This window comes from Pelobates fuscus, chromosome 7, assembly GCF_036172605.1.
Source record: "Pelobates fuscus isolate aPelFus1 chromosome 7, aPelFus1.pri, whole genome shotgun sequence".
NCBI lineage: Eukaryota > Metazoa > Chordata > Amphibia > Anura > Pelobatidae > Pelobates > Pelobates fuscus.
The window spans coordinates 108,634,952-108,654,826 of NC_086323.1; the positions used below are offsets into that span (position 1 = coordinate 108,634,952).

The window sequence follows — 19,875 nt, forward strand, 5'->3', positions numbered from 1 at the left end:
GCAGAGTAATCTCCATTTATTCTGAGAAAAATACCTGCATTTGTATTGCCGGTATTACTGCAATACCAGCACTGCCAGGCAGCCTCAAATACCGGCTGTGGGGGCGTGGCCAACCTAGAGACGGAACAGACGTGTTTCTGTGGAGCTCCGCTGAATCACACGGAATAATCACCTACCAAGACGAAAATAGCACCCGGAGAGAACCCTCCACAATCCCACCCCACCAGAGACAACATGGGGCGCAAACACCGCAAATTCCAAGCGCCTGAAATCACCACACAAAGAGACATTAGGCTCTCATTTGAGCGGCAGGCCCCGCAGGCGCCGCCGAAAATGGCGCCCGTGGAAGGCCGCACAGCAGACTCGTCGGAAGACTCCCACGAGGAAAGGGAAGCATCACCTAACTCTCCGAGGCGGGGAGACATTTACCGGGAAGCTAACTCAGACGAAGACTCGTCCCCAGCAACCAAGGGGGACATTAAACATATGCTCCTGGAAATGAGACAAATCTGGAAGTCGGACCTACGAGACATTAAGCAGGAAATGGGAGCATTACAAAACAAGCTCCAAGTGGTGGAGGAATCAGGCAAGGCCCGGGAAACCCGGCTACTAGCCACAGAAGGCACCCTGGACGGCTTGACCCAGCAGGTACAAAGATTACACCGCTCGGTGGCGACCCTCGAGGCCAGGCATAGACACCGAAACGTGCGCTTGAGGGGGGTACCCGAGGCCGTTAAAGGGGACGCACTTTTATCATACACACTAAAGCTACTTGCATCCATTGGCTTGCAGGGCCAAACAGACCCTACAATAATTACGGCGGTCTTTAGAGTCAGGAAAGCCCCGTCGGCACCAGAGGACGCACCCAGAGACACCATAATAGTAACCAGAGACACAGCCGTACGAGCGGCCATTATGTCACGTTCCAGAGAGATGGGGTGCGCGAAATTTGAAGGAGCTAATATTATGTTCTTTAGTGACATCCCCTTTGCTGCACTCCTAGAGAAGAGAAAGCTGGCCCCAATAGCAAAAAAACTGAGAGACAACGCGGTGAGGTACCGCTGGGGAGCTGATGGAACCCTGATGGTGTCACACGAAGGCAAAACCCTCACACTTACCTCGGCTGAGGATCCAGAGAAAATAAGATGCTGCACGGATGGAGAGCACCCGCCAGCAAAGTCAAACACGAATAACCGCACAGGAGAAGAGGGGGGAGCAACAGGGGAAGACAAGCTGAGGAAATACCCCAAGAATGACTACCCGGGAATTCGCAGACTGATCACAGCGGAACGCAGAGAGAGCAGAGTACACATGGATCATCAACAGAGACTAAAACCCAGAGACTGCCTTGATTTCTGACTGCATGTCACTACCCAGATCCCCGCCCTTCACACGGGCCCACTCGCTCACCCTTCACTGGCACAGTATCACGGTCAATCTGGCCAGCACCATAGGCATATGCCAGAGGGAAACACCACCGGTCCAAACCTCACTGGGGTCTACATAGACTGTTCAACCTAGTACGCCCCATGCCCAATACACTACACGATATACTGCCCAAGATAGAACCCAATACAGAGCCCAGCATGTTGTATATTGTATATCGATATGTCAAATGATTGTTTCTTTTGAATATTGTTTCTCTCTTTTCTAACTTTCATACCCTGATATGAATATTTGCCTATGCGCATAAAATTCAATAAAATACAAATTTAAAAAAAATAAATAAATACCGGCTGTGCCAGTAAAATACTAGTCAGGTGGCAAACCTAAGAGTAGTGTGTAAAAAAAAAAAAAAAATGGGCCTATTCCATGGGCCTGGGCCTGGGCTTGGGCCTGGAGCTGCAGCTCCATCAGCCCCTATGTTAATCCGGCCCTGAAAGAAGATATGTATTGAGATAGAGTAAAAACCAAAGAAAAAAAAAGTTACCTGTGCTTTCTCCTTAATCACTATGTATATTTAGACAAATGGAGGTCATTTAGTTACTTCAATGGCCATTGGAGGGAATGCCCGCCTGCCAACGTCAAGGCAGATCCCCCTAAGCGGGTCCTACACTGACCCTTCACCTTGCTTCCTTGAGCCTCTGGCAAAGATATCTCCAATGAGACAGAGAGGGTTTTTTTTTTTAATATATACATCCCTATTGTCAGGGTACCTGAGGTCTCTACCTCCGAAAGAGGTAGAGACTTAGCAGTTTATCCTTCCGGCAGGGCTGCTTCCTCCATCCCTCGCGGCTCTCCTAGTCACTCACACGCCGGCCGCGAGGGACCCGTCCCCTTTTATAACGTCACGCACAGTGCTCGACGTCATGACGTCAGTCCGGACCGACCTGTCACTCAATTGACTGGAAGCCAGTCAGGACTCATCGGAGGCGGGTCTAATCACATATCCAGGGTATTTAACTCTGTTTCTTCCATTCACTCATTGCCCTGTCGTGGTTCTAGTCAGCCTAGTCACACAGTGCTCTTGTATTCTCTTGTCTTTTGGTTCTGACCCGGCTTTGTTATTACTTACCTGTCTTTCTGTTATCCTTGACCCGGCTTGTCTCTCGCTTACCTGTCTTCTCGTTCCCTCGACCTCGGCTTGTCCCTGACCATTCTATACGTAGTATTACGTTAAGTCCGGCCATTCTAAGGTCCGGTATACGTATCAGCTACTCTTTGTACTCTGCGTGTTGGATCCCTGACCCGATCCTGACATTACGACAGGGCCATGGATCCTGCAGGTACAAATTGTCAGCTTGGTTCTCCTGATCCTAGGTTTGACGCCATGGAGCATAGGATGGATCAGATGGCACTAGCACTACAGGCGTTACTTTCACGTCCTACTAATCCACCTGAGGAGATGCGTAATACCTCTGTTCCTCCTGTGGGTTCAGAGCTAGAGGTAGCTACTGTAGGTGCTTCTTCCCGAGTTACCCCATCTGTACGTTATGCTGGTTCTCCTGAGAGGTGTCGTGGCTTTTTGAACCAGATCAGTATTCATTTCGAGCTACAGCCCCGTTCCTACCCTACTGATAGGGCAAAAGTGGGATTTATTATCACCTTACTCATTGAGAAGGCTCTGAGATGGGCTAATCCGTTGTGGGAGAATGATAATCCATTAGTCTATAACTATAATGCCTTTGTAGCTGCTTTTAAAAGAACTTTTGACCCCCCTGGCAGGAAGGTCAATGCAGCTAGATTACTGTTGCGCCTTAGACAAGACAACCGAACACTTGTGGATTACGCACTAGAGTTCAGGTCTTTGGCGGCAGAGGTGAAGTGGAATGAACAGGCCTATATAGACGTATTTTTAAATGGATTATCCGATGTAATACTTGACGAGGTAGCGACAAGAGAGCTTCCTGAGAACTTGGAGGACTTAATTTCCTTTATCTCTCGCATTGACGAACGTCTAAGGGAGAGGCAGAACACTCGAGATAGAACCGGTAGATCTTCCTTTAGACTAGCTCCATCATTTCAAAGTCCTGAAACCAAAACTCCACAGTTTCCAGAACCTATGCAGTTAGGCCTTACTCGCCTGTCAGAGGAGGAGAGACAGTACAGGAGAAGGGAGGGACTGTGTATGTATTGTGGAGTCAGAGGTCACTTAAGTTTGAACTGTCCCAGTCGTCCGGGAAACGCTCGCACCTAAGTTTCTCTAGAGGACAGACCTTGGGTGTTTCGATTTTGTCCTCTACTCATAACTACAAAGAACATAGACTCCTATTACCCGTCTATTTAACTTGGGAGAGGGTAACCTTAGAGACTATGGCATTGATAGACTCCGGAGCTGCTGAGAGCTTTATCGATCAAGTTTTTCTCACCAAACACGCTATCCCATCCCAGTTAAGAAAGACACCCTTGGCTGTTGAAGCCATTGATGGTAGACCTTTAGTTGAGCCTGTGATTTTCCGGGAGACCACACCTCTTAACTTAACTACTGGTATTCTACACAAGGAGGAGATATCTCTACTACTCATTTCATCTCCTTCTGTTCCCATAGTCCTGGGATACTCCTGGCTTAAGAGACATAACCCCGTTATAGATTGGAAATCAGGGGAAATAGTTTCGTGGGGTCAGGGTTGTCAAGAGAGTTGTTTAAAGAAAGTGTCAATGTCACGACTAGTAATGTGGTCCAGCACGCAGAAACTATGTAAACATATACATAAGTCAGAAAAGGAAAAATAACAGGACAGAGCGTAAACCGGACCTTAGAATGGCCGGACTAATACGCTAGAGACAGAGAATGGTCAAAGGGAAAGCCGAGGTCAAGGAAGCCAGAAAATACTCAATACCGATAAAACAAGCCAAGTCAGGGAAACCAGAGATCAGAATAACCAGGGAAACGCCAAGGATCAGGATACCAGGAAATCAGAAACACGAAAATAGCACTTTCAGGAAACCAGGGAACTGAAACCACGACATGGCAAAGTACTAGGGTGAATTAGGGGTTTAAATACCCCTCTCTAAGCTATGATTGGTCAGAGGGCGACCTCTGACCCCAGAACGTGCGTGTGCGTTGACGTCGTGACGTCACGCACACGTTAGTATAATTCTCGGGGGCGGGGCTATCCATAGACGCGACCACGTGGTCGGCGCCATATTGGATTCGGGCGTGATGCCCGGAAGAACTACACGCGCGGTTCCCGGCTCGCCGACGAGCAGGTAAGCTCGTGTAGTCGGGGCGGTCGTGCCGGTCGGGCACGACCGTGAGGCTCGGCGGGCCGGTGACCGCAACAGTACCCCCCACTCGAAGACCGCGCACCGAGCGGGAAGGACCCGGCTTAAGAGGAAAGCGGTTGTGAAATGACCGGATAAGACGGGGCGCATGGACCCGGTCAGCAGGAACCCAACAACGTTCCTCGGGACCATAACCCTTCCAGTCAACGAGATAGGACAAGACACCTCTGGATAATTTGGAGTCCATGATAGAACGGACTTCGTATTCCTCTTGATCACCCACTACCAAGGGCGGAGGAGGAGTGGATACCCTTGTGTAGCGATTGCAAGTAAGGGGCTTGAGCAGAGACACATGGAAAGTATTCGCTATTCTCATATGAGCCGGTAGTGCCAAAGTATAGGTCACTGGATTAATACGTTGGGTAACTCGAAAGGGACCAATGTACCGAGGGGCAAATTTCATGGACGGGACCTTAAGCTTGATATGTCTTGTGGAGAGCCACACCCTGTCACCTGGAATATAGACAGGATTAGCGCCCCGTTTCTTGTCAGCTTGGACCTTCGCTCGTAATGAGGCTTTTTGCAGAGCTGAATGGACGGAATCCCAAGTATCATGAATCGAATCTAAACGGGTGTTCAAAGCGGGGATTTCTGTGTCTGAGAATGCAGAAGGAAAAACAGTGGGGTGATAACCCTGATTAACAAAGAATGGACTGTGATTAGAAGATTCATGAGTGGCGTTGTTTCTGGCGAACTCAGCCATGGGTAAGAGCTCGTACCAGTTAGATTGATTGGCATTTATAAAGCAACGTAAATAGGCTTCTAAAGACTGATTCGCCCTCTCTGCTGCTCCATTTGTTTGAGTATTTGGGTACATATTTGGGTGATATGCTGACGAAAAGGAGAGTTCGACGCCCAATTGTTTGCAAAAGGAACGCCAAAACCTAGAAACAAACTGGGTACCTCTGTCAGATAATATGCTTTTGGGTACACCGTGCAACCGAAAGATCTCTCTCAAGAATATTTGAACTAGATCTTGAGCAGATGGTAATTTTTTAAGTGGGACGAAATGTGCCATCTTCGTGAATCTATCAATGACCATAAGGACTGTATTAAACCCGTTTGAACTGGGTAGATCCACAATGAAATCCATGGCCAAGTGGGTCCATGGAGCACTAGGTATGGGCAGTGGTTGTAATAGTCCAGGAGGTGACCTGGGAGGAACTTTAGAAACAGCACATATTTGACATGCCCCAACATAATCTTTGACATTGTTTCTAAGAGCAGGCCACCAAAATCTCCTGGAGATGGCAGAGAGAGTTTTATGGACTCCAGGATGGCCCGCTGTGAGGCTGTCATGGAACAAATCTAGTACCTTCTTTTGAAACTGAGGTGACACATACAGTTTGTCCGGAGGTTTTCCCACAGGTGCCTGAGTTTGATCTGCTATTATGGCACAGAAGAGTGGAGAAGACACTTCGGAAACTGTAGTGGCAATGAGGCATTCAGGAGGTACAATAGGATATATCACCTGTTCCGGAACTTCATCTGTCTCAAACTGCCGAGAAAGTGCATCTGCCTTGGTGTTTTTTGTACCAGGTCTGTATGTAATTACGAAATTGAATCGGGAGAGGAACAATGACCACCTAGCCTGACGAGAGGACAGTCTCTTAGCGTCCCCAATATAAGCCAAATTCTTATGATCAGTAAAGATCAAAAGTGGCTCTTTGGAACCTTCCAAGAGATGCCTCCATTCCTTAAGGGCAAGTACAATGGCCAAAAGTTCCCTATTCCCTATGTCGTAATTCCTCTCTGCAGGTGTGAGTTTGCGAGAGTAAAATCCACAGGGATGTAAAGGCGTATCAGGACTCTCTCTTTGAGACAGAATGGCTCCAACTCCTGTCTCTGATGCATCCACCTCTAGGATAAATGGTTTGGATGGATCAGGATGGGTCAGGACAGGTGCTGAGGAAAATAAAGATTTTAATCGTTCAAATGCCTCTCTTGCTTCTTTGGGCCAAGATATACAATTTGCTCCTTTTTTTGTTAAATTGGTTATAGGGGAAATCACGGAGGAAAATCCCCTTATGAATTTGCGGTAGTAATTCGCAAAACCTATAAAGCGTTGAGTAGCTTTAAGGCCCTTGGGTAATGGCCACTGTAAGACTGCCTCCAGTTTACGAGGATCCATCTGGAAACCAGACGGAGATATAACGTATCCAAGGAATTGTATCTCCGTTTGGTCAAACTGGCATTTCTCCAGTTTACAGTAAAGGCCGTTCTGTAACAGGGTTTTCAGTACAATTCTCACATGTTCGTGATGTGTCTCTAGGTCTGGGGAATAGATGAGAATGTCGTCCAAATACACTAGAACGAACATGTGAAGGTACTCTCTTAGGACATCGTTGATAAAATCCTGGAATACCGCTGGAGCGTTACATAATCCAAACGGCATAACCAGGTATTCGTAATGTCCCATTCTGGTGTTAAATGCGGTCTTCCATTCGTGACCGTCCTTAATTCTGACTAGATTGTAGGCACTTCGGAGATCGAGCTTGGTAAAGACTCGAGCTCCCTTCAATCTGTCGAATAGCTCTGATATAAGGGGAATAGGGTAGGCATTTTTTATGGTAATCCTATTCAAACCCCTATAATCAATACAAGGGCGTAGGTCTCCTTTTTTAGAGACAAAGAAGAATCCAGCCCCGGCTGGTGAGGAGGACCTACGGATATGACCCTTTCTGAGAGCATCCTTAATATATTCCTCCAAACAAAGATTTTCCTGGGGGGACAAGGCATAGACTCCTCCCTTGGGAGGCATAGTCCCTGGTAATAAGTTTATAGTACAGTCATAAGGTCTATGAGGAGGTAACCCTTCTGACTGGACCTTGTTAAATACCTCTTTCAAATCCATATACTGCTGTGGAATTTGTGTGGTCAAGGGAGGTGTAACAGGAACATTAATGGTGCCAATAGGTTGTGGGATTTGCTTAAAGCAAACACCTTTGCATCTCTCACCCCAACTCACAATCTCTCCTTCAATCCAATCCAAACGTGGATTGTGTTTCAGGAGCCAAGGGAAACCGAGTATTATCGGAACTGTAGGTGAAGATATGATTTGAAAGGTAATTTCTTCAGAGTGGAGAATACCCACTGAAACAGTGATTGGCAGAGTTAAGTGTGTGATGAAAGGCTGGGTAAGAGGCCTTCCATCAATGGCCTCGACTGCTATAGGTTTCTCTTTATGTCTTAAGGGCAGGAGATGTTTAGCAGAGACCTCTTTGTCTAGGAAATTCTCCGCTGCCCCAGAGTCAATCATAGCCTCACACTGAAAAGTAGTGTTCTCGAAAGATAAGGTTACTTTGACCAGGAAACGGTTCTTAGTCAATTTAGGGGACATATACATCACACCTAAGGTCGGTCCCCGTGCGTGCCTTAGGTGTGCAAGTTTTCCGGCCGAACCGGGCATGACGATCTTAGATGTCCCTTCTTGCCACAATACATACATAACCCCTCGTTACGTCTGTATTGTCTCTCTGCCTCAGTGAGTTTAGCACTACCCAATTGCATGGGTTCAGGTTCTGGAAGAGGCGTTTGGCTACTCACCACTGGGTTAGAGAAACGAGGAGCTATGGACAAATTAGAACGTCTGTTACGTTGTTTGTTTTTTTCTCTCTCTCTGAGCCGGTTATCAATGTTTATCATGTAGGCAATAAACTCATTAAGACTAACCGGAAGGTCTCTAGCTGCAGTTTCATCTTGTATATTCTCAGCTAAACCTTCAGAGAAAGCAGCCACCAGACCGCTATTGGTCCAATCAACCTCAGACGCTAATGTCCTGAACTCTATTGCATAATCGGCTACAGAACGACTGCCTTGCCTGATTCTCATAAGGGCTTTGGCAGCGTTCTTCTCCCTGCCTTTAGGTTCAAATGTAGCCTTAAAGGCCGTAAGAAAGGTACTGTAATCACGGGCTATTGCGTCACCACTTTCCCATAAGGGGTTAGCCCAAGTCAAGGCTTTTCCAGTTAATTGGTTCATCAGATAGCCTATTTTAGATCTATCTGTTGGGAATGAACCTGGGGAGGCCTCAAAGTGGTATTCTATTTGGTTTAAAAAACCTCTAAATTCCTTAGAATCACCTCCATAACGAGGGGGCGGTGACAAAGTTATGGACGGTGGTTTATGTGGTACGGGAACCACTACAGGTGGCGGAACCACAGGTGGTACAGGAGGGACCTCTAAATAGGCAGTCCTCTGGAGCAAGGTCTGAAATGCCTGAGCAAATTGGTCTAACCTGTGGTCCATATCCTCCACCCTATTTTCACAGGCGATCATATGTTTGCATAGTTCTGCAGGATCCATGGCCATGTCGTAATGTCACGACTAGTAATGTGGTCCAGCACGCAGAAACTATGTAAACATATACATAAGTCAGAAAAGGAAAAATAACAGGACAGAGCGTAAACCGGACCTTAGAATGGCCGGACTAATACGCTAGAGACAGAGAATGGTCAAAGGGAAAGCCGAGGTCAAGGAAGCCAGAAAATACTCAATACCGATAAAACAAGCCAAGTCAGGGAAACCAGAGACCAGAATAACGCCAAGGATCAGGATACCAGGAAATCAGAAACACGAAAATAGCACTTTCAGGAAACCAGGGAACTGAAACCACGACATGGCAAAGTACTAGGGTGAATTAGGGGTTTAAATACCCCTCTCTAAGCTATGATTGGTCAGAGGGCGACCTCTGACCCCAGAACGTGCATGTGCGTTGACGTCGTGACGTCACGCACACGTTAGTATAATTCTCGGGGGCGGGGCTATCCATAGACGCGACCACGTGGTCGGCGCCATATTGGATTCGGGCGTGATGCCCGGAAGAACTACACGCGCGGTTCCCGGCTCGCCGACGAGCAGGTAAGCTCGTGTAGTCGGGGCGGTCGTGCCGGTCGGGCACGACCGTGAGGCTCGGCAGGCCGGTGACCGCAACAGTCACCTCTCTGTAGTGTTAACACACTTAATAACTCTACCGACGCTACTAAATTACAGATACCGTCCTTGTATCTAGATTTAAAGGCGGTATTTGACAAAGGAAAGGCTGATACCTTACCACCACATAGGCCTTTTGATTGCAAAATTAATTTACTTCCTGGTACTATGCCTCCCAGGGGTCATGTATACCCTTTGTCTACGAATGAGAACTTAGTCTTAGAGGAGTATATTCGTGAAAACCTAGACAAAGGGTTCATTAGGAGATCCTCCTCTCCTGCTGGGGCTGGATTTTTTTTTGTTAAAAAGAAGGATGGTTCTTTAAGACCCTGCATTGACTACCGAGGCCTGAACAAGATAACCATTAGAAATGCCTATCCGATTCCCTTGATCACCGAGCTTTTTGATCGATTAAAGGGTTCTAAGATTTTCACTAAGTTAGACCTTAGAGGTGCTTATAACTTGGTGAGAATTCAGCAGGGACACGAGTGGATGACTGCGTTCAATACTCGATATGGGCACTATGAGTATACTGTAATGCCTTTTGGTCTCTGTAATGCCCCGGCGGTATTTCAGGATCTAATTAATGAAGTTCTTAGGGAGTTTCAACATGACTGTGTTATTGTATACCTCGATGATATACTTATACATTCCAGGGATATTGAGACTCACCACGGACAGGTCAGAAGGGTTTTACACAAACTTCTTCAGCATGGCTTGTACTGCAAATTAGAGAAATGCAGCTTTGACCAATCCCAAACTACCTTTCTTGGTTACGTGATTTCTGGAGAGGGGTTTGAAATGGATCCGGAGAAGCTTCAATCCATTTTAGATTGGCCTTTACCTAAGGGTCTCAAGGCTATTCAGAGATTTATTGGTTTCTCTAATTACTACAGACGTTTCATTAAGGGATACTCCTCTATCATTGCTCCCATCACCAATATGAAAAGACATGGGGCTGATACTAAGAATTGGTCTACTGAAGCACTTCTGGCTTTTAAGACTCTCAAGGAGCTGTTTGCTTCCGCACCAATTTTAGTTCACCCTGATACTACTCTGCCTTTCCTACTCGAAGTTGACGCTTCTGAGACAGGTATAGGTGCCATTCTGTCCCAAAGGTTGGGTGTGGATAAACCATTACATCCATGTGGGTACTTTTCCAAAAAATTATCAGGTACTGAGAGCAGATATGACATTGGTGACAGGGAACTCCTAGCGGTTATCATGGCCTTAAAGGAGTGGAGACATTTATTGGAGGGGACTTTGCATCCTGTTACTATTTTGACAGATCATAAAAACTTATCCTATATTGGGGAGGCTAAACGATTATCATCGAGACAGGCTCGTTGGTCTATATTCCTCACTCACTTCAACTACATACTCACATATAGGCCTGGTTCTAAGAATTGTAAAGCTGATGCCTTGTCTCGCCAATATGAACCTTCTGCCATATCTGAGCCGGTTTTGTCCTCTATAGTACCCAAGTGTAACATTATCGCTAACACAACTCTCAAAATCCATTCCCCGCTTCTTGATCAGATCAGGAGCTTGCAGCATCTGGCACCTAGACTGACTCCTGCGTCTAGACACTTTGTTCCTCCTGAACTCCAACTGGAGCTCTTACAGTGTCTTCACGAGAGTAAGGTGGCTGGCCATCCGGGCGTCCGCAAAACATATTCCTTGATCTCTAAGGATTTCTGGTGGCCTTCGTTACGGAGGGATATTAAGGATTTTATCGGAGCCTGTGAGGTCTGTACTAAGACTAAACTACCACATTCGCTTCCTTGTGGCCTTCTACATCCTCTGGAAGTTCCAGAGAAACCTTGGTCCTGTGTGGCGATGGACTTTATTGTGGATTTGCCTGTTTCGAAAAGGCACACTGTTATCCTCACGGTGGTTGATAGGTTTACCAAGATGGCACATTTCGTACCTTTACCTAAACTTCCGACTTCTCCTGAATTGGCGGAGATATTTGCTAAAGAAATTTTTCGCCTGCATGGGATACCTTCTGAAATTACTTCTGATAGAGGCTCCCAATTTGTCTCACGTTTCTGGAGATCATTCTGTTCTCAATTAGGCATCAAATTTAATTTTTCTTCCGCCTATCATCCTCAGTCTAACGGAGCTGCCGAACGTACCAACCAAAAAATTGAGCAATATTTACGTTGTTTTGTCTCCGAACACCAGGACGATTGGGTCGGTTTGATTCCTTGGGCGGGGTTTGCGCACAACAATCTCGTTTGTGACTCTACTCATTCAAGCCCCTTCTTCATGAACTATGGCTTTCATCCATCTATTCTTCCCTCAGTTTCTCCTTCCCAAGGAGTACCGTCGGTTGATGTCCATGTTGCCAATCTGAGGAAGTTGTGGGATCAGACTCGACAAATTCTTCTACACAATTCTATGCTGGTTAAGAGACACGCTGATAAACGTAGAAGGGCGGCATCCGAATTTTGTTCCAGGCGATAGAGTTTGGTTAAGTACTAGGAATATTCGGCTTAAAGTTCCTTCCATGAAATTCGCTCCTCGATATATTGGCCCCTACAGGATCTTGACTCGAATTAACCCAGTGGCGTATCGTCTAGCTCTCCCAGCTGCCTTACGCATCCCGAACTCCTTTCACGTTTCATTGCTGAAACCTCTAGTCTGTAACAGATTCTCCTCCTCGATCGCCCCTCCTCGCTCTGTTCAGGTGGAGGGTCAGGAGGAGTATGAGGTTAACTCCATCATCGATTCTCGTATCTCCCGGGGGAGGGTACAATATTTGGTTGACTGGAAGGGTTATGGTCCTGAGGAGAGGAGTTGGGTACCACAAGAGGATGTTCATGCTCCTCGCCTTCGCAGGGCGTTTCACTCCCGCTTTCCATCTCGCCCTGGTTCCTTCCGCCCGGTGGGCGTATCTGAGAGGGGGGGTACTGTCAGGGTACCTGAGGTCTCTACCCCCGAAAGAGGTAGAGACTTAGCAGTTTATCCTTCCGGCAGGGCTGCTTCCTCCATCCCTCGCGGCTCTCCTAGTCACTCACACGCCAGCCGCGAGGGACCCGTCCCCTTTTATAACGTCACGCACAGTGCTCGACGTCATGACGTCAGTCCGGACCGACCTGTCACTCAATTGACTGGAAGCCAGTCAGGACTCATCGGAGGCGGGTCTAATCACTGATCCAGGGTATTTAACTCTTCCATTCACTCATTGCCCTGTCGTGGTTCTAGTCAGCCTAGTCACACAGTGCTCTTGTATTCTCTTGTCTTTTGGTTCTGACCCGGCTTTGTTATTACTTACCTGTCTTTCTGTTATCCTTGACCCGGCTTGTCTCTCGCTTACCTGTCTTCTCGTTCCCTCGACCTCGGCTTGTCCCTGACCATTCTATACGTAGTATTACGTTAAGTCCGGCCATTCTAAGGTCCGGTATACGTATCAGCTACTCTTTGTACTCTGCGTGTTGGATCCCTGACCCGATCCTGACACCTATATACTTATTAACCCTTAATAGGGAACACATGGGATGGGCGGCAGCATTGTAACAAAGCTGTGTGATACAAAAAGTGAATACAAATACAAAAAGATAAGTCCTGCGCTCACTCCCATCACTCCTGGGCGGCAACAACGACCACAGTACACATCAATGTACTATGATGTTTACTATGTATTGAGATAAACACTTATTTATGTCTCAGCATCTCTTTAAAACAACTGCATTAATTCAAGGGCCAAACAAAAAAAGTTGCCAAGTAACCTATTTTTTGTTATAATTTTTAAGTTTTTTTTATATGCATATACCAATACGCATATAAATAGTTAAAGGAAAAAAAAAAAAAAAACTTCTCCAGAGCCATTAAGACTACAGATATGACTTGACTTGACCTAGATTGAGATTTGTGACCAAGAAATTAGTCACATAGTTTTGCAGCCATTTTGGATTGTGCAAAAACCTTTTAATTAAAGGACCACTCTCGTGCCAGGAAAAAATACTCGTTTTCCTGGCACTAGAGTGCCCTGAGGGTGCCCCCACCCTCAGGGACCCACTCCCGCCGGGCTCTGGGGGGAGAAAGGGGTTAAACTTACCTCTTTCTCCAGCGCCGGGCGGGGAGCTTTCCTCCTCCTCTCCTTCTTCCTTGTGACGTCATCGGCTGAATGCGCATGCGCGGCAGGAGCCGCGCTCGCATTCAGCCGGTCGCATAGGAAAGCATTTACAATGATTTCCTATGGACGCTTGCGTGCTCTCACTGTGATTTTCACAGTGAGAAGCACGCAAGCGCCTCTAGCGGCTGTCAATGAGACAGCCACTAGAGGTTTTGGAGGCTGGATTAACCCTCAGTATAAACATAGCAGTTTCTCTGAAACTGTTATGTTTATAATAAAAAGGGTTAATCCTAGAGGGACCTGGCACCCAGACCACCTCATTAAGCTGAAGTGGTCTGGGTGCCTAGAGTGGTCCTTTAAACATCTTAAAACATTTGTTACTACAGTATTAGATTTGGCTCACGTATCATGTCTATTGATCTTCAAATCCAGATGATACCAAAATCAAGATGGCCAATGACCTTAGAATTGTCCATCATTTGCATAATGTTTTATTTATTTTCACTATTGAACTATATGATATTCGTTAGACATATTGATTACTCAATAGCACAGGTATCAAAGGCAAAGGGTGATGAGCAAAAAACAGCTTGAGAACTGAGCGGGGACCCACCGAAGGGCAGGCTATATCAGCTGCTGCCCATTCTCAGTATTCTCTTGCGACCCATTTTTTGTTCTCCACAAGTTTAAAGGGATAATCCAGACATGGACCCCTTGCTCACGGTGCCTAGGGAGATAAAAGCTATGCCTCACTGATGATGCCTAACAAGGCTGAAACGATCGTCTGGCGTTGCTGGCGTGCAGAGAGAACTTGCTGGCATTTGGGATCTGGACTGCCCGTATGGGTGGGACCAGTCTGATATGTTTCAGAGATGTTCTCTCTGTAATGGCACAAGATGAGCAAAAACCAGCTTGAGAACTGAGCGGGGACCCACCGAAGGGCAGGCTATTTCAGCTGCTGCCCGTTCTCAGTATTCTCTTGCGACCCATTTTTTGTTCAAAGGCAAAGGGGGTCAAAGGTTACAAATATCTGTGACCATTTTAAATTTCAAAATTGTAAAACTCTAAACAAAGTAAACATAAAGATGGCTGCCCCATAGAGCAACGAGATACGTTGAAAAGAGGTTATTACAATATATTTAATTCTATTGTATGTCTCTCTCTCGCTCTTTGTGTCCTTCTGCTCTTCCTCTTCCTGTATTCTTTTTGTTGCTTTCCCTAAGCCCTCCTGTTAGGTGCCATCATCTAGCTATGTGATTGCTCCCTTATTTGTTTCTTACCTCCACAAAAATGGTCATCTTCTGTATATAACTGTTAAAAAAATACTTTTTACTTGACTTTATACAAACAGTGCAAGGGGAGGACATAGGGACAGACGGAAAGAAAACTTAAGATGGAGAATTTGTCATTTCTTCAAACTGAAAATCATAGTTTCCATACTCTCCCTGGTAGCTCTAGATTGACATTACTGCTGGGTCTTATGCATAAAGTGCAGGTAACTGGATGATTGAAAACTCTGGTCCCACTGCAATGGAGCACTGAGGACTGATTGCATATCCGTTTCATACCCTTGTTAAATATATTTGATGCTTGCCACTTGTGCAGTATGTTTATACATTATGAAAATTTCAGCCACTAATATAAACTAAAGAAGTATTTCAAAATTAGGACACAGCATACTAAATCAACTGATTGGTGCTAACCTGTTAGTTAGCAGGAATATACAACTGACAAGCGGTCACCCCTTAAGACTGGAAATAACGTGTTCTATGGAAGTGACAGTTCCTCCTTAAAGATTTACTTTAACCGTCATAACCACTACAGTGCGCTACACTGGTTATGATGCCAGAAGCACTTTGGCCCCAGTGGTGTACTAAGGGGGAAGAGGAATCTGTCCACACCGGGTGACAGGCAGCAGGGGTGTACACAGTGCACTGCTCTGCTGCTAGAGCAGTCACTTGCCTACCAGCACCATGCTTGCAGTGGTAATGTGCGGTAGGTGTTTCACCTGGGGCTGTACTTGAGGTGTGGTGCACCAAGAGAGCTGCTGGGATTACTCTGCACTATTTTTCCAGGCTCCTTGCGTGCTCTGCACTGTCAGGCACTGACACTGATCTCAGCTAGACCCCTCTGGACTGCTGGGATGAGATTCCACTCCAGCTGTCCCTGTCAAAGTAAGAACAGGGTGGCTGTGTGAACCTCACTAGATAACATATATATAATTAAAAATTAAGTGTGTGTGTTATGTAATTATGTGTTTATATGAATGTCTGTGTGTGATTATGAGTATATATATGTACATGAATCTGTGTGTGTGAGTCTGTGTGTATAGCAATGTGAATGCATTTGAATATATGTATGTACATGAAGGGTAGTGTGACGAAATGCCTTTCGTCACTTAATATTATTGGTGACAAGCTGCCCTTTACCCATGGCTGTTGGAGGAGCCTGATTGCCAGCCTCTTAACTGTTGACTATGGTCCCTGGGAGATTTGGCCCTTCAGGTGCAACATTTGGGCATATTGTATTTTATTGTGCGACTGCTGGCCCTTTAAGCACAGTGAATGGTATTTTATTGTACTGCTGCTGGCCCTTTAAGAACTGTCTGGGGACATATTGAGACTTTGGGTAACAATACCCTTTAAGACTATGGCCTCTGAAAAGTATTAACTTTTATTGGGTGTGTATGGCCCTTTAAGAACCGTCTGGGGACATCTTGTAACTTTGGTGAACAATGTCCCTTTAAGACTATGTCCCCAGACCTGTAAAATAACTTGTTCCTGGCTTTCTCCCACTTGGTTCAGTAAATAGGGCTTACTGAACCAAGTACCACACAGGCGGACCACCCAGAAGTTAAAGTGTGCAGGCAATTTACCTCCCAGGCTGTGAGGTTACTGCAGGGTAATTGCACGTGGCGGCGGCCATCTTTGTTCAGTCGAACGCGGTCAGCGGTGTATGCTAAAGATTCTGTGGAACTGAAATCGGCTACACATTTTACCGAACACCGCTGACCCTTACCTTCTCCTACACTTCGTTTTTCAGCTCCAGAGACTAAGTCCCGTTCGAAATGGGACTTAGTTGTTTTTCGGCATGAAATTGACCGACCGCACAGCCCAAATCTATGGAACTGTTTTGGGCAGGAAAATGTGCTTGCGGTCGGTCATAAAGGGACCTCCAGCTAACTTTTGATCCACTGGAGGGATTTGGCTGATTTTTGGAAGTGTTTATGTTTGAAAAATTTAATTTTTATGAAGATTGGATGTACGGTTTTAAAGTTATAGCACATGTATAAAAAATTTATTTTCCCTGGCTGTAATAATTATGTTAACTGGTTATCTGAGGGGAGGGAACCTGTGGGTTGCAACCGTTATGCTATTGGCTATTTTACCCCTCCCCTGTGGGCGGTCTTATATGTGTAAGATGGAAATAAAAGCAGACTGGGTGTGCTAGCACCTCAGATCATCTTGTACCTTCATGAAGTTTCGGCTCATGTTTGGGGGATTGGAGAACTACACTCTGGGGATTGCTATAATCACTATACTCCCCAGGGTATAATCGCTGAGCTCTGCTAAGAGCTTGTTCCTGTTCCTGTTCTCTGGAATTCGGAGAGGTCCACCTACTGGAAGCTGGATCCTGGTCTTGGGTACAGAGTGGGTGGAGTCGGCGAGACCCCAACAAAGCTGCGGTGGTTCGTGGGGTCTGCAGTGGTTATGGTGTCAGGCAGAGTGCTTCGGTGACCTTGCAAAGCACTAGGAGTATCCGTCAGCGGAGGGTACCTGGTCGGGGTGCCAGCGGTTCCGTTACAGGAAGTATTCGTGAATATGAATGTGTATGTATCTGAACGTGTATGTGTATATGAATGTCAGTGAATTACATGTACATATGAATTATGTACATGTAATTTACCTACTAAAAGGAGGTTCGGGGTGGTTTGGGGAGACCCCAGAAAAAAAATTGTGGGTGCCAAAATATATTTCCCCTTCTCAGGTGCCATGTAACGTGTATGCCTCAGCCTGACCCAGTTCCCAGGTAATGGGGTAAACCATTTCATAGCAAAACACGGCACATACAGACTCCTGGCATCAATTAAGTTACCGGTATCTGGGTGCTTGGAGTAAACCTTTAATGAAAAATACTAAGATATTGGTGATAGAAATATCTGACTAAGCAAACAATTTAGCTCTGAAATTATCCAATGTTTTATTTAACAAAGATATCTTGTTCCTTCACAGCCCTGAAATGCCAGAAAATGAAGCCACATTTGCCATCACTGTTGGTGGAATTAGTGATGCAAAAGAATGACTGAACACTTGAAGATATAAAAATATTTGAAATTTTAATATATTTGCTTTTAATGCATAGACAGAAGTAATACAACATGATTTCTCAGTTAGACACATCCCAGTGGCTACCAATGTTAAGAAACTCAATTCTAGCTGTTACTCATTTTTCTGTGACTTTGGAATAAAGTTTATTTCAAAACCTTGTCATTTAAATTGTTTCAAACATAAAAAGAAGATGTACAAAGGGTAAATGTGAGTAAATAAACATAATACTACAGATATATCAATATGGATGCACGATCACCAAAACAAAAATATTAATTTCTGAAATTGAACTTGTTAAAAGGAACATTCCATAACCACACGCTAAAGTGATTATAGTGCCAGTATTGTCTTGGCATTACCCTCAAAGTAAGTTGTCAAACCATTTTCCAATGATTTGACTTCTTACCTGGGGTCTATGAGGCACTGCTCCCTGCCTCTCAGAGAACCCGAAGTCCTGTGCTTTAAAGGACCACTATAGTGCCAGGATAACATACTCGTTTTCCTGGCACTATAGCAGGGGAGGGCTGGCAGCCTCAGGCCTGGGGGGCAAATCCAGTCAAGTGGCCCATTGCACCCCTGAATTAGCTCACCATCCATGGCCACCTTTTCCTGGTTTTATAACGGATATTGATATTATGCTAATTAGTAGCTCTTTGCCATACCCACTCCTTTGCGGCTCCGACTTTCAATGTTGTTAGAGCGCAGTGACTGCACCTATGCTGGTGCGCACCAATGGACCACCAGGGAATCGTTTAAATTAAATATGCTGGTGTCCAAAACTTGTGAGCTGTGTTGGCCGCCGGGCCCCTCTGTTGTTATTGCGCCCTACATGACCCCACAGCTTGCATACCTCAAAGGCTGGCCCTGCTGACAGACACACTGGCCCTCACTCTCAATAACATACACACACAAACCCTGACAAACACTCACTGACAGGCAGACACATACACACACACACTGACAGGCAGACACACACACACATTCACTGACAGACACTTACTTGACAGACACACTTGCTGACACACACACACACACACTGACAGACACCAGTGCCATCTTAACAACATTATGGGTCCCCGGGCAAAGCAGTGCACTGGGGCCCTGCCTACACAACTTACAGGAATAAAAATGTAAATTATAGATACAACGAAGATTATATTTAGAAGTACCTCCAACAAATGCAATGCATACATTCAATACATACACACAGACTGCCGAATGCAGTCACACACCGACTGCTGAATGCATACACACGACTGGCTGCAGGCTATCTCCTGTCCTACTGCGCGCAGAATGCTGTGTGGAGCATTGCAATGGTAATGCGCTGCAACGCTCCACACAGCCTGCTTGCGGGAGGAACGATCTGCCTTACAGGTCGGCCTCTCCTGCAGCCCTGGGTCCTAGGCAGCTTCCTCTCTCCCCGATTGAATTGAGATCTCCCTCATCGGCACAAGGCCAGAAAACAAGGCCACCTCTCCGTTGGCTGGCAGGGGAGATCAAAGGATCTCCCCTGTCGGCCGGGCATGCTGGGCAGCGCGGTAGGGCCCCATGCGGAAAGACGTCCCTGACAGACATACACAAACACTTCCAGACACACACACACTTCCAGACACACACACACACTTCCACACACACACACACACTTCCAGACACACACACACACTTCCACACACACACACACACTTCCAGACACACACACTTCCACACACACACACACACACACACTTCCAGACACACACACACACACTTCCAGACACACACACACACATTTCCAGACACACACACACACACACATTTCCAGACACACAC

The 19,875-nt window shown here is 46.1% G+C and overlaps 1 protein-coding gene across 1 annotated transcript in view; it reads left to right on the plus strand.

Annotated features, from left to right (window-relative positions):
- The window catches only part of DMC1 (DNA meiotic recombinase 1), a 42,426-nt gene extending 24,263 nt beyond the window's left edge, over positions 1-18,163 (plus strand). The window contains exon 13 of the mRNA XM_063427421.1: positions 17,971-18,163. Coding sequence (XP_063283491.1) covers positions 17,971-18,040 — 70 coding nt within the window. The 3' untranslated portion in view covers positions 18,041-18,163. The remainder of the gene's footprint in view (positions 1-17,970) is intronic.
- The last annotated feature ends 1,712 nt before the right edge of the window (positions 18,164-19,875 follow it).